Source organism: Anomalospiza imberbis, unplaced genomic scaffold, assembly GCF_031753505.1.
Source record: "Anomalospiza imberbis isolate Cuckoo-Finch-1a 21T00152 unplaced genomic scaffold, ASM3175350v1 scaffold_916, whole genome shotgun sequence".
NCBI lineage: Eukaryota > Metazoa > Chordata > Aves > Passeriformes > Viduidae > Anomalospiza > Anomalospiza imberbis.
This window is the reverse complement of record NW_027100537.1, coordinates 25419-40281: the sequence shown is the minus strand read 5'-3', so window position 1 is coordinate 40281 and position 14863 is coordinate 25419. Positions and strand designations below refer to the sequence as shown.

Genomic DNA, 14863 nt, shown 5'->3' with positions numbered 1-14863 from the left:
GGTTTGGGGTTCCCCTGATGGGTTTTGGGTTCCCCTGACCCTTTCGGGGTTCCTCTGACAGATCTTGGGGTTCCCCTTATCCTTTTGGGATCCCCTGATGGATTTTGGGGTTCCCTGATGGATTTTGGGGTTACCCTGACCATTTTGGGTTTCCCTGACGGGTTTTGGGGTCCCCTGATGGATTTTGGTGTTCCCTGATGGATTTTGAGTTCCCCTGATGGATTTTGGGGTTCCCTGATGGATTTTGGGGTTCCCTGACGGGTTTTGGGGGTTCCCTGATGGATTTTGGGGTTCCTGATGGATTTTGAGTTCCCCTGTTGGATTTTGGGGTTCCCTGACGGGTTTTGGGGTTCCTGACGGGTTTTGGGGTGCCCAGCTGTCGCAGGAGCCGGGCCCCGGCGCCCCGGTGTTGGTGCCGCAGGACCCGCCGTGGCTCTGGGCTCCCCTCACCCTTTTGGGGTTCCCTGATGGATTTAGGTTTCCCTGACGGGTTTTGGGGTTCCCTGATGGATTTTGGGGTTCCCTGATGGATTTTGAGTTCCCCTGTTGGATTTTGGGGTTCCTGACGGGTTTTGGGGTGCCCAGCTGTCGCAGGAGCCGGGCCCCGGCACCCCGGTGTTCGTGCCGCAGGACCCGCCGTGGCTCTGGGCTCCCCTCACCCTTTTGGGGTTCCCTGATGGATTTTGGGTTCCTGATGGATTTTGGGGTTCCTGACGGGTTTTGGGGTTCCTGACGGGTTTTGGGGTGCCCAGCTGTCGCAGGAGCCGGGCCCCGGCGCCCCGGTGTTCGTGCCGCAGGACCCGCCGTGGCTCTGGGCGCTGGCCAAGGCCTGGGTGCGCAGCGCCGAGTTCCACGTGCACGAGGGGCTGACGCACCTGCTGCGGGCTCACCTGCTGGGAGAGGTGTTTGCCCTGGCCACGCTGCGGCAGCTGCCCCCCCAGCACCCCCTCTTCAAGGTGAGCCCCCCAAAAAAATCCCGGCCCGAAACGCCAAATCCCCTAAAAAAAATCCCAAATCCCCCCAAAAAAGCCAAAACCCCAAAAAATCCTAACCTGAAACATCAAATCCCCCCAAAAAAAATCCAAATCCCCCAAAAAAGCTCGAAACCCAAAAAAATCCTACCCTGAAACATCAAATGCCCCCAAAAAAATCCCAAATCCCCCAAAAAAGCCCAAATCCCCCCCAAAAAAATCCCAAACCCCAAAAAAAACCCCGGCCCAAAACACCAAATCCCCCCAAAAAATCCCAAATCCCCCCCCAAAAAAGCCCAAAACCCCAAAAAATCCTGGCCCGAAACACCAAATCCCCCCAAAAAAGCCCAAAACCAAAAAAATCCCAGCCCGAAACACCAAATCCCCTAAAAAATCCCACCCCAAAAAACACCAAAAAAATCCCATCCCAAAACCCCAAACCCCAAAAAATCCCATCCCAAAACCCCGTATCCCAACAATCCCAGCCCAAAAAAACCCCAAATTGCAAAAAATCCCATTCCAAACCCCAAAATATCCCATCCCAAAACCCTGTATCCCAAAAATCCCATCTCAAAAAACCCAAAACCCCCAAAAAAATCCCATCCCAAAACCCCAAACCCCAAAAAATCCCATCCCAAAACCCAAATGCCAAAAAATCCCATCCAAAAACCCAAACCCCCAAAAAATCCCATCCCAAAACCCCAAATCCCAAAAAACTCCCAATCCCAAAAAATCCCTGCCCAAAACCCCAAATCCCAAAAAAATCCCATCCCAAAACCCCAAATCCCAAAAAAATCCCTGCCCAAAACCCCAAATCCCAAAAAAATCCCATCCCAAAACCCCAAACCCCAAAAAATCCCATCCCAACAAAACCCCAAACCCCAAAAATTCCATCCCAAAAAAATCCCAAAAATCCCTGCCCCAAAACTCCGAAAAATCCCATCCCAAAACCCCAAACCCCAAAAAATCCCATCCCAACAAAACCCCAAACCCCAAAAATTCCATCCCAAAAAAATCCCAAAAATCCCTGCCCCAAAACTCCGAAAAATCCCACCCCAAAACCCCAAAACCCCAAAAAATCCCGGTGCCCCCCCCCCGGTTCCCGGTGCCCCCCCCCGGTTCCCGGTGCCCCCTCCCCATCTCCCGGTACCCACCCAGTTCCCGGTGCCCCCTCCCCATCTCCCGGTGCCCCCTCCCCATCTCCCGGTGCCCCCCCCCCCCGGTTCCCGGTGCCTCCTCCATGTCCCGGTGCCCCCTCCCCATCTCCCGGTGCCCCCCCGGTTCCCGGTGCCCCCCTCCCCATTTCCCGGTGCCTCCTCCATGTCCCGGTGCCCCCTCCCCATCTCCCGGTGCCCCCCCCCGGTTCCCGGTGCCCCCTGTCTGACCCCCCCCGTGCCCCCCAGTTCCCGGTGCCCCCTCCCCATCTCCCGGTGCCCCCCCCGGTTCCCGGTGCCCCCTCCCCATTTCCCGGTACCCACCCAGTTCCCGGTGCCCCCTCCCCATCTCCCGGTGCCCCCCCCCCGGTTCCCGGTGCCCCCTCCCCATTTCCCGGTACCCACCCAGTTCCCGGTGCCCCCTCCCCATCTCACAGTGCCCCCTCCATGTCCCGGTGCCCCCTCCCCAGTTCCCGGTGCCCCCCCGGTTCCCGGTGCCCTCTCCCCGATCTCTCTGACCACCCCCCATGCCCCCTGTGCCCCACACCCGGTTCCCGGTGCCCCCTCCCCAGTTCCCGGTGCCCCCCTCGTTTCCCGGTGCCCCCCTCGTTTCCCGGTGCCCCCCCCCGGTTCCCGGTGCCCCCTGTCTGACCCCCCCCGTGCCCCCCAGTTCCCGGTGCCCCCTCCCCATCTCCCGGTGCCCCCCCTGGTTGCCGGTGCCCCCTCCCAGTTCCTGGTGCCCTCTCCATGTCCCGGTGCCCCCCACCCGTTCCTGGTGCCCCCCCCGGTTCCTGGTGCCCCCCCCCCCGGTTCCCGGTGCCCCCTCCCCAGTTCCCGGTGCCCCTCCAGTTCCCGGTGCCCCCTCCCCATCTCCCAGTGTCCCCCCCGGTTCCCCGTGCCCCCTCCCGGTTCCCGGCGCCCCCCAGTTCCCGGTGCCCCCTCCCCATCTCCCGGTGCCCCCTCCCCAGTTCCCAGTGCCCCCCTGGTTCCCGGTGCCCCCCCGCCCAGTTCCCGGTGCCCCCTCCATGTCCCGGTGCCCCCCCCGGTTCCTGGTGCCCCCCCGGTTCCCGGTGCCCCCTCCCCAATCTCTCTGACCCCCCCCCATACCCCCCGTGCCCCACACCCCGGTTCCCGGTGCCCCCTCCCCATCTCCCGGTGCCCCCCCACCCCGGTTCCCGGTGCCCCCCCAGTTCCTGGTGCCCCCTCTCCATCTCCCGGTGCCCCCCCCCAGTTCCCAGTACCCGCCCGGTTCCCGGTGCCCCCTCCCCATCTCACGGTGCCCCCCCGGTTCCTGGTGCCCTCTGTCTGACCCCCCCCCGTGCCCCCCAGTTCCCGGTGCCCCCCCCGGTTCCCGATGCCCCCTCGGTTCCCCGTGCCCCCTCCCCAGTTCCCGGTGCTCCCCCGGTTTCCCGGTGCCTCCTCCATGTCCCCGTGCCCCACCCTGGTTCCCGGTGACCCCTCCCCATGTCCCCGTGCCCCCCCCGGTTCCCGGTGCCCACCTCGGTTCCCGGTGCCCCCCGTCTGACCCCCCGTGCCCCCCCCAGCTGCTGGTGCCCCACACCCGGTTCACGGTGCAGATCGGGGCCCTCGCCCGGCGCTTCCTGCTCAACCCCGGGGGGGTCTTCGACCGGGTGACGGGGGGGCACCGGGTGGGGTCGGGGGGCTTCGACCGGGTGGGCGGGGGGGGGCACCGGGGGGGGCACCGGGTGGGGTCTGGGGGGCACCGGGGGGGGCACCGGAGGGGGCACCGGGGGGGTCTGGGGGGGTCTGGGGGCTTCTGTGGGGTCGGTAAAGGGTGGGGGGGTTCCGGGGGGGTTCCCAGAGGGATTCGGGCGTTTGGGGCTGGGGGGTTTGGGTGGAAATTCGGGGATTTGGGGGGTTTGGGTGAGAATTACCGGGATTTGGGGTGGCACCGCCGTGTCCCCAATGTCCCCTCGGTGTCCCCTCGGTGTCCCCAGGCGGTGGCGCTGGGCCGGCGGGGGCTGCTGGCACCGGTGGGGCAGAATTTGGGTGGAAATTTGAGGATTTGGGTAGAAATTGTGGGATTTGGGTCGGCATTGTGGGATTTTGGGGGGATTCGGGGTGGCCCTGCCGTGTCCCCTCGATGTCCCCTCGATGTCCCCAATGTCCCCTCGTGTCCCCAGGCGGTGGCGCTGGGCCGGCGGGGGCTGCTGGCACCGGTGGGGCAGAATTTGGGTGGAAATTTGGGGATTTGGGTAGAAATTGTGGGATTTTGGGGGATTCGGGGTGGCACTGCCATGTCCCCTCGATGTCCCCTCGATGTCCCCAATGTCCCCTCGTGTCCCCAGGCGGTGGCGCTGGGCCGGCGGGGGCTGCTGGCGCTGGTGGCGCGGGGGCTGCGGGCGCTGCGCTGGCGCTCGCTGGTGCTGCCGCGGGACCTGCGGCACCGCGGGGTGGCGGCCACCAAGCGCCACCACTTCGGCTGCGACGCCACCAAGGTGTGGCGGGCCATCCGCAGGTGGGGACGCCTGGGGACACCTGGGGACACCTGGGGACACCCGGGAGCCCTGAGCCATCCCCCCCCCTCCCCCTTCTCCCCCGATGTCACCTCAATGTCCCCAGATTTGTCACGGGGGTGGTGGCCCTGTGGTACCCCCGGGTATGCCAAATGTCCCCAAATGTCCCCAGTGTCCCCAATGATGTCCCCAATGTCCGCAATGTCCCCAGTGATGTCCCCAATGATGTCCCCAATGTCCCCAATGATGTCTCCAATGATGTCCCCAATGTCCCCAATGTCCCTAATGTCCCCAATGCCTCCATTGTCCCCAATGTCCCCATTGATGTCCCTGTTGATGTCCCCGATGTCCCCTGGCTGTCCCCAGGTTTGTCACCCAGCTCCTGGCTCTCTATTACCCCCGTGTCCCCAGTGTCCCCAATGTCCCCAATGTCCCCAATGTCCCCAATGCCTTCATTGTCCCCAATGTTCCCAATGTCCCCGTTGATGTCCCCAATGTCCCTGATGTCCCCTGGCTGTCCCCGATGTCCCCTGGCTGTCCCCAGGTTTGTCACCCAGCTCCTGGCTCTCTATTACCCCCGTGTCCCCGATGTCCCCAGTGTCCCCAATGTCCCCAATGTCCCCGTTGATGTCCCCGTTGATGTCCCCGATGTCCCCTGGCTGTCCCCAGGTTTGTCACCCAGCTCCTGGCTCTCTATTACCCGTCTGACGCCGCTGTCCAGGAGGACCCCGAGCTCCAGGCCTGGGTGGGCGAGATCTTCAGGAGGGGCTTCCTGGGCAGGAGGCGCTCAGGTGGGCACGGGGGGGCACAGGTGACCCCTCAGGTGGGCACAGGTGGGCACAGGTGACCCCTCAGGTGGGCACAGGTGGGTACAGGTGACCCCTCAGGTGGGCATGGGGGGACACAGGTGGGCACAGGTGAGCTCAGATGGGCACAGGTGACCTCAGGTGACCCCAGGTGGTCACAGGTGACCCCTCAGGTGAGCTCAGGTGGGCACAGGTGAGCTCAGGTGGTCACAGGTGACCCCTCAGGTGACCCCAGGTGGTCACAGGTGACCCCTCAGGTGGTCACAGGTGACCCCTCAGGTGACCCCAGGTGGTCACAGGTGACCCCTCAGGTGGTCACAGGTGTCCCCTCTAGTGAGCTCAGGTGGGCACAGGTGAGCTCAGGTGGGCACAGGTGACCCCAGGTGGGCATAGGTGACCCCTCAGGTGGGCACAGGTGGGCACAGGTGAGCTCACGTGGGCACAGTTGGTCACAGGTGACCCCTCAGGTGGGCACAGGTGAGCTCAGGTGGGCACAGGTGGGCACAGGTGACCCCTCAGGTGGGCACAGGTGGGCACAGGTGACCCCTCAGGTGGGCACAGGTGAGCTCAGGTGGGCACAGGTGGGCACAGGTGACCCCTCAGGTGGGCACAGGTGAGCTCAGGTGGGCACAGGTGGGCACAGGTGACCCCTCAGGTGGGCACAGGTGGGCACAGGTGAGCTCAGGTGGGCACAGGTGGGCACAGGTGACCCCTCAGGTGGGCACAGTTGGTCACAGGTGACCCCTCAGGTGGGCACAGGTGAGCTCAGGTGGGCACAGGTGGGCACAGGTGACCCCTCAGGTGGGCACAGGTGAGCTCAGGTGGGCACAGGTGGGCACAGGTGACCCCTCAGGTGGGCACAGGTGGGCACAGGTGACCCCTCAGGTGGGCACAGGTGGGCACAGGTGAGCTCAGGTGGGCACAGGTGGGCACAGGTGAGCTCAGGTGGGCACAGGTGGGCACAGGTGACCCCTCAGGTGGGCACAGGTGACCCCTCAGGTGAGCTCAGGTGGGTACAGGTGGGCACAGGTGACCCCTCAGGTGGGCACAGGTGAGCCCTCAGGTGAGCTCAGGTGGGTACAGGTGGGCACAGGTGACCCCGTCTGACCCCCGTGCCCCCCGTGCCCCCAGGGGTGCCCTCCCGCCTGGACACCGTGCGTGGCCTCGTCACCTTCGTCACCACGGTCATCTACACCTGCTCCGCCCACCACGCGGCCACCAACAGCGGCCAGGTGACCACTGACCCTCGCTGACCCCTACAGTGACTACTGACCCCCACTGACCACTGACTGCAGACCCCCAGTGACCACTGACCACTGACCCCCACTGACCACTGACCACTGACCCCTCACTGACCACTGACCCTCACTGACCACTGACCCCCACTGACCACTGACTGCAGACCCCCAGTGACCACTGACCACTGAGCCCCAGTGACCACTGACCACTGACCCTCACTGACCACTGACCACTGACCCCCACTGACCACTGACCACTGACCCCGATGACCCCCACTGACCCCCACTGACCACTGACCCTCACTGACCACTGACCCTCACTGACCACTGACCCCCACTGGCCACTGACCCCTCACTGACCACTGACCCCCCACTGACCACTGACCCCCACTGACCCCAAGTGACCACTGACCCCCACTGACCCCCACTGATCACTGACCCCTCACTGACCAGACCCTCACTGACCACTGACCCCCACTGACCCCCACTGACCACTGACCACCACTGACCCCTCACTGACCACTGGCCCTCACTGACCACTGACCCCCACTGACCCCCAGTGACCACTGACCCCTCACTGACCACTGACCCTCACTGACCACTGACCCTCACTGACCACTGATCCCCAGTGACCACTGACCACTGACCCCTCACTGACCACTGACCCCCACTGACCCCCACTGACCACTGACCCCTCTCTGACTACTGACCACTGACCCCTCACTGACCACTGACCCTCACTGACCACTGAACCCCACTGACCCCCAGTGACCACTGACCCCTCACTGACCACTGACCCCCACTGACCCCCACTGACCACTGACCCCTCTCTGACCACTGACCACTGACCCCTCACTGACCACTGACCCCCCACTGACCACTGACCCCCACTGACCACTGACCACTGACCCCCACTGACCCCCACTGACCACTGACCCCTCTCTGACCACTGACCACTGACCCCCACTGACCACTGACCCCCCACTGACCACTGACCCCCACTGACCACTGACCCCTCACTGACCACTGACCCCCAGTGACCACTGACCCTCACTGACCACTGACCCCCAGTGCTCACTGACCACTGACCCCCACTGACCACTGACCTTCACTGACCACTGACCACTGACCCCTCACTGACCACTGACCCTCACTGACCCCCACTGACCACTGACCCCTCACTGACCACTGACCCCCAGTGACCACTGTCCCCCACTGACCACTGACTGCAGACCCCCAGTGACCACTGACCCCCACTGACCACTGACCCCCACTGACCACTGACCCCTCACTGACCACTGACCCCCAGTGACCACTGTCCCCCACTGACCACTGACTGCAGACCCCCAGTGACCACTGACCCCCACTGACCACTGACCCCCACTGACCGCTGGCCGCTGACCACTGACCCCCACTGACCACTGACCCCTCACTGACCACTGACCCCCAGTGACCACTGTCCCCCACTGACCACTGACCCCCAGTGACCACTGTCCCCCACTGACCACTGACTGCAGACCCCCAGTGACCACTGACCCCCACTGACCTCTGAGCCCCAGTGACCACTGACCACTGACCCCCAGTGACCACTGACCACTGACCCCTCACTGACCACTGACCACTGACCCCCAGTGACCACTGACCACTGACCCACACTGATCACTGACCCCTCACTGACCACTGACCCTCACTGACCACTGACCCCCACTGACCGCTGACCGCTGCCCCCGGGGCTGTTTTGGGGCACTGGGGGGATTTGGGGGGGGGTCTCGGGGGGTCTTGGGTGCTCCTGGGGGGTCTCTGGGATTTTGGGGTCTCTCCCCCCAATTTTTGGGGTCGCTCTCCCATTTTTGGAGTCTCTTCCATTTTTGGGGTCTCTCCTATTTTTGGGGTCTCTCCCCCATTTTGGGGTCTCTCTCCCCATTTTTAGGGTCCCCCCCCATTTTTGGGGTCTCTCCCTCCAATTTGGGGTCTTCCCCATTTTTGGGGTCTCTCTCCCCCATTTTTGGGGTCTCCCTCCCCCATTTTTGGGGTCTTTCCCCCATGTTCGGGGTCTCTCCCATTTTTGGGGTCTCTCTCTGGCACGTTTGGGGTTCCCCCCCCATTTTTGGGGTTTCTCCCCCCCATTTTTGGGGTCTCTCTCCCCCATTTTGGGATCTCTCACTCCCATTTTTGGGGTCTCTCCCCCATATTTGGGCTCTCCCTCCCCCATTTTTGGGGTCTCTCCTATTTTTGGGGTCCTTCTCTGAAACTTCTGGTGTCTCTCTCCCCCATTTTTGGGGTTTCTCCCCCACATTTTTGGGGTCTGTCCCCCCATTTTTAGGGTCCCTCCCCATTTTTGGGGTCTCTCCCTCCAATTTGGGGTCTTCCCCATTTTTGGGGTCTCTCTCCCCCATTTTTGGGGTCTTTCCCCCATGTTCGGGGTCTCTCCCATTTTTGGGGTCTCTCTCTGGCACGTTTGGGGTTTCCCCCCCCATTTTTGGGGTTTCTCCCCCACATTTTTGGGGTCTCTCCCTCCAATTTGGGGTCTCCCCCATTTTTGGGGTCTCTCTCCCCCATTTTGGGATCTCTCACTCCCATTTTTGGGGTCTCTCCCCCATATTTGGGGTCTCCCTCCCCCATTTTTGGGGTCTCTCCTATTTTTGGGGTCCTTCTCTGAAACTTCTGGTGTCTCTCTCCCCCATTTTTGGAGTTTCTCCCTCACATTTTTGGGGTCTATTCCCCCATTTTAAGGGTCCCCCCCCCCCCATTTTTGGGTTCTCTCCCTCCAATTTGGGGTCTTCCCCATTTTTGGGGTCTCCCCCATTTTTGGCGTCTCCCTCCCCCATTTTTGGGGTCTCTCCCATTTTTGGGGTCTCTGGCACGTTTGGGGTTTCCCCCCCATTTTTGGGATTTCTCCCCCACATTTTTGGGGTCTCTCCCTCCAATTTGGGGTCTCCCCCATTTTTGGGGTCTCTCTCCCCCATTTTGGGATCTCTCACTCCCATTTTTGGGGTCTCTCCCCCATATTTGGGGTCTCCCTCCCCCATTTTTGGGGTCTCTCCTATTTTTGGGGTCCTTCTCTGAAACTTCTGGTGTCTCTCTCCCCCATTTTTGGAGTTTCTCCCTCACATTTTTGGGGTCTCTTCCCCCATTTTTAGGGTCCCCCCCCATTTTTGGGGTCTCTCCCTCCAATTTGGGGTCTTCCCCATTTTTGGGGTCTCCCCCATTTTTGGCGTCTCCCTCCCCCATTTTTGGGGTCTCTCCCATTTTTGGGGTCTCTCTCTGGCACGTTTGGGGTCTCCCCCCGCCATTTTTGGGGTTTCTCCCCCACATTTTTGGGGTCTCTCCCTCCAATTTGGGGTCTCCCCCATTTTTGGGGTCTCTCTCCCCCATTTTGGGATCTCTCACTCCCATTTTTGGGGTCTCTCCCCCATATTTGGGGTCTCCCTCCCCCATTTTTGGGGTCTCTCCTATTTTTGGGGTCCTTCTCTGAAACTTCTGGTGTCTCTCTCCCCCATTTTTGGAGTTTCTCCCTCACATTTTTGGGGTCTCTTCCCCCATTTTTAGGGTCCCCCCCCATTTTTGGGGTCTCTCCCTCCAATTTGGGGTCTTCCCCATTTTTGGGGTCTCCCCCATTTTTGGCGTCTCCCTCCCCCATTTTTGGGGTCTCTCCCATTTTTGGGGTCTCTCTCTGGCACGTTTGGGGTCTCCCCCCGCCATTTTTGGGGTTTCTCCCCCACATTTTTGGGGTCTCTCCCTCCAATTTGGGGTCTCCCCCATTTTTGGGGTCTCTCTCCCCCATTTTGGGATCTCTCACTCCCATTTTTGGGGTCTCTCCCCCATATTTGGGGTCTCCCTCCCCCATTTTTGGGGTCTCTCCTATTTTTGGGGTCCTTCTCTGAAACTTCTGGTGTCTCTCTCCCCCATTTTTGGAGTTTCTCCCTCACATTTTTGGGGTCTCTTCCCCCATTTTTAGGGTCCCCCCCCATTTTTGGGGTCTCTCCCTCCAATTTGGGGTCTTCCCCATTTTTGGGGTCTCCCCCATTTTTGGCGTCTCCCTCCCCCATTTTTGGGGTCTCTCCCATTTTTGGGGTCTCTCTCTGGCACGTTTGGGGTCTCCCCCCGCCATTTTTGGGGTTTCTCCCCCACATTTTTAGGGTCTTCCCCATTTTTGGGGTCTCTCTCCCCCATTTTTGGGGTCTCTCTCCCATTTTGGGCTTTCTCACTCCCATTTTGGGGTCTTTCCCCCCAATTTGGCGTCTCCCTCCCCCATTTTTGGGGTCTCTCCCATTTTTGGGGTCTCTCTCTGGCACGTTTGGGGTCTCCCCCCCCATTTTTGCTGTCTCTCTCTGACACTTTTGGGGTCTCCCCCATATTTGGGGTCTCTCCCCCGTTTTTGAGGTCTCTCTCTGACACTATTGGGGTCTCTCCCCCGTTTTTGGGGTCTCTCTCCGTTTTTGGGGTCAGTTTGAGCTGTCGGCCTTCCCCCCGAACGCCCCCGCCGCCATGCGGGAGCCCCCGCCCCGCTCCAAGGCCGCGCTGTCCGAGCAGGAATTCCTGGCGGCGCTGCCGGCCATGAACACCACGGCCACGGTGCTGGCCGTGCTCTGGGTGCTGAGGAACGAGCCCATGGACATGGTGAGACCCCCACCCAAAATAACTGACCCCCCCTGAGACCCCCACCCAAATTCACTGACCCCAAACCCAACCCAACCCAACCCAACCCAACCCAACCCAAACCCAACCCAAACCCAACCCAACCCAGCCCCGGCCATGCTCTGGGTGCTGAGGAACAAGCCCATGGACATGGTGAGACCCCCACCCAAAATAACTGACACCCCCTGAGACCGCCACCCAAATTTACTGACCCCAAACCCACCCAAATCCAACCCAACCCAACTCAACCCAACCCAACTCAACCCAACCCAACTCAACCCAACCCAACTCAACCCAACCCGACCCAACTCAAACCCAACCCAACCCAACTCAAACCCAACCCAACCCAACTCAAACCCAACTCAACCCAACCCAACCCAACTCAAACCCAACCCAACTCAAACCCAACCCAACTCAACCCAACCCAACCCAACCCAACTCAAACCCAACCCAACCCAACTCAACCCAACCCAACCCAACCCAACTCAACCCAACCCAACCCAACTCAAACCCAACCCAACCCAACCCAACCCAACTCAAACCCAACCCAACCCAACTCAACCCAACCCAACCCAACCCAACCCAACCCAACTCAACCCAACCCAACCCAACTCAAACCCAACCCAACCCAACCCAACCCAACTCAACCCAACCCAACCCAACTCAAACCCAACCCAACCCAACCCAACCCAACCCAAACCCAACCCAACCCAACCCAAACCCAACCCGACCCGACCCCAAATAACCCAACCCAAAATAACCCCCCGTACTCCCAGTACTCCCAGTACCTGCAGTGCCCCCAGTACTCCCAGTGCTCCCAGTGCTCCCAGTAACCCCAGTACCGCCATTGCCTCCAGTGCTCCCAGTGCTCCCAGTAACCCCAGTACCCGCAGTACCCCCATTACCCCCAGTGCTCCCAGTGCTCCCAGTAACCCCAGTTCCCCTCTTGCAGCGCCCCCTGGGGCACTACCCCGACCGTCACTTCACCGAGAGCGCCCCCCGGCGCCTGATCCGGCGCTTCCGGCGCCGCCTGCGCCGCATCTCCCGGGAGATCCGGGCCCGGAACGCGGGGCTGGAGCGGCCCTACACCTACCTGGACCCCGAGAACATCGAGAACAGCGTGGCCATCTGAAACACCCCAAAAACACCCCAAAATACCCCAAAAATATCCCAAAAAAATAACCCAAAATACCCCAAAAATATCCTAAAATATCCCAAAATAACCCAAAATACCCCAAAAATATCCCAAAATAACCCAAAATACCCCAAAAATATCCCAAAATAACCCAAAATACCCCAAAAATATCCCAAAATAAATAGCCCAAAATAACTCAAAATACCCCAAAAAGATCCCAAAATATCCCAAAATACCCCAAAATCACCCCAAAAGAGCCCAAAATATTCCAAAGTATCCCAAAATAACCCCAAATATCCCAAAATATCCTAAAATACCCCAAAAATCCCAAAATCACCCCAAAATAGCCCAAAATAGCCCTAAATATTCCAAAAATTGCCCCAAATATCCCCAAAATATCCTAAAATACCCCAAATTATCCCAAAATCACCCCAAAATAGCCCAAAATACCCCAAAATATCCCAAAATGTCCCAAAATCACCCCAAAATAGCCCAAAATATTCCAAAAATTGCCCCAAATATCCCCAAAATATCCTAAAATACCCCAAAATCACCCCAAAATAGCCCTAAATATTCCAAAGTAAGCCAAAATAGCCCCAAATATCCCCAAAATATCCTAAAATACCCCAAAATACCTCAAAATATCCCAAAATCACCCCAAAATATCCCAAAATAACCCAAAGTATCCCAAAATAGCCCCAAATATCCCCAAAATATCCTAAAATACCCCAAAATACCTCAAAATATCCCAAAATCACCCCAAAATAGCCCAAAATATTCCAAAAATAGCCCCAAATATCCTAAAATACCCCAAAATACCCCAAAATACCCCAAAATCGCCCAAAAATAGCTGGGCTGTTACTGGTCTGTACTGGGAATGTTACTGGTCTATACTGGAGTGTTACTGGTCTATACTGGGAGCTTTTACTGGTCTATACTGGGAGCTGTTACTGGTTTATACTGGAGCTGTTACTGGTTTATACTGGGAGCCATGACTGGTCTGTACTGGGAGCTGTTACTGGTCTATGCTGGAGCTGTTACTGGTCTATACTGGAGTGTTACTGGTCTATGCTGGAGCTGTTACTGGTTTATACTGGAGTGTTACTGGTTTATACTGGAGTGTCACTGGTCTATACTGGAGTGTTACTGGTCTGTACTGGAGTGTTACTGGTCTATACTGGAGTGTTACTGGTTTATACTGGGAATGTTACTGGTTTATACTGGAGCTGTTACTGGTCTATACTGGAGTGGTACTGGTCTGTACTGGGAATGTTACTGGTCTGTACTGGGAATGTTACTGGTCTATACTGGAGTGTTACTGGTTTATACTGGAGTGTTACTGGTCTATACTGGAGTGTTACTGGTTTATACTGGAGTGTCACTGGTCTATACTGGAGCTGTTACTGGTTTATACTGGGGCTGTTACTGGTCTGTACTGGGAGCTGTTACTGGTTTATACTGGGAATGTTACTGGTCTATACTGGGAGCTGTTACTGGTTTATACTGGGAGCCATGACTGGTCTGTACTGGAGCTGTTACTGGTCTATGCTGGAGCTGTTACTGGTTTATACTGGAGTGTCACTGGTCTATACTGGAGTGTCACTGGTCTATGCTGGAGCTGTTACTGGTCTATACTGGGAGCTGTTACTGGTTTATACTGGAGCTGTTACTGGTTTATACTGGGAGCCATGACTGGTCTGTACTGGGAGCTGTTACTGGTCTATGCTGGAGCTGTTACTGGTTTATACTGGAGTGTTACTGGTTTATACTGGAGTGTTTCTGGTTTATACTGGAGTGTCACTGGTCTGTACTGGAGTGTTACTGGTTTATACTGGAGCTGTTACTGGTTTATACTGGAGTGTTACTGGTCTGTACTGGAGTGTTTCTGGTTTATACTGGAGTGTCACTGGTCTATACTGGAGTGTCACTGGTCTATGCTGGAGCTGTTACTGGTTTATACTGGAGCTGTTACTGGTTTATACTGGAGTGTCACTGGTCTGTACTGGAGTGTTACTGGTTTATACTGGAGCTGTTACTGGTTTATACTGGAGTGTTACTGGTTTATACTGGAGTGTTACTGGTCTGTACTGGAGTGTTACTGGTTTATACTGGAGTGTCACTGGTCTATACTGGAGTGTTACTGGTTTATACTGGAGCTGTTACTGGTCTGTACTGGAGTGTTACTGGTTTATACTGGAGCCTTACTGGTGTCAATAAAGGTGTCGCTGGAGCAGTGTCTGTGTGGGGGAAGGGCACTGGGCATACTGGGCATACTGGTCTGTACTGGGCAGAGGTGGGACACACCCAGGGAAGGAACTGGGGTGAACTGGGATGGAACTGGGATGAACTGGGATGGAACTGGGATGGAACTGGGGTGAACTGGGATGGAATTGGGGTGAACTGGGATGGAACTGGGGTAGAACTGGGGGTAACTGGGATGGAAC

The 14863-nt window shown here is 58.4% G+C and overlaps 1 protein-coding gene across 1 annotated transcript; it reads left to right on the top strand.

The window, feature by feature from the left end:
- Positions 1-743: 743 nt before the first annotated feature.
- LOC137467965 (polyunsaturated fatty acid lipoxygenase ALOX15B-like) lies at positions 744-14644 on the top strand (the record flags this gene model as incomplete). The annotated part of the gene is made up of 8 exons (XM_068179362.1): positions 744-956; positions 3670-3756; positions 4435-4604; positions 5272-5393; positions 6540-6640; positions 11096-11266; positions 12237-13476; positions 13817-14644. Coding segments are annotated over 7 exons (1044 nt in total), but the record flags the coding sequence as incomplete, so codon positions are not given.
- Between the last annotated feature and the right edge of the window lie 219 nt (positions 14645-14863).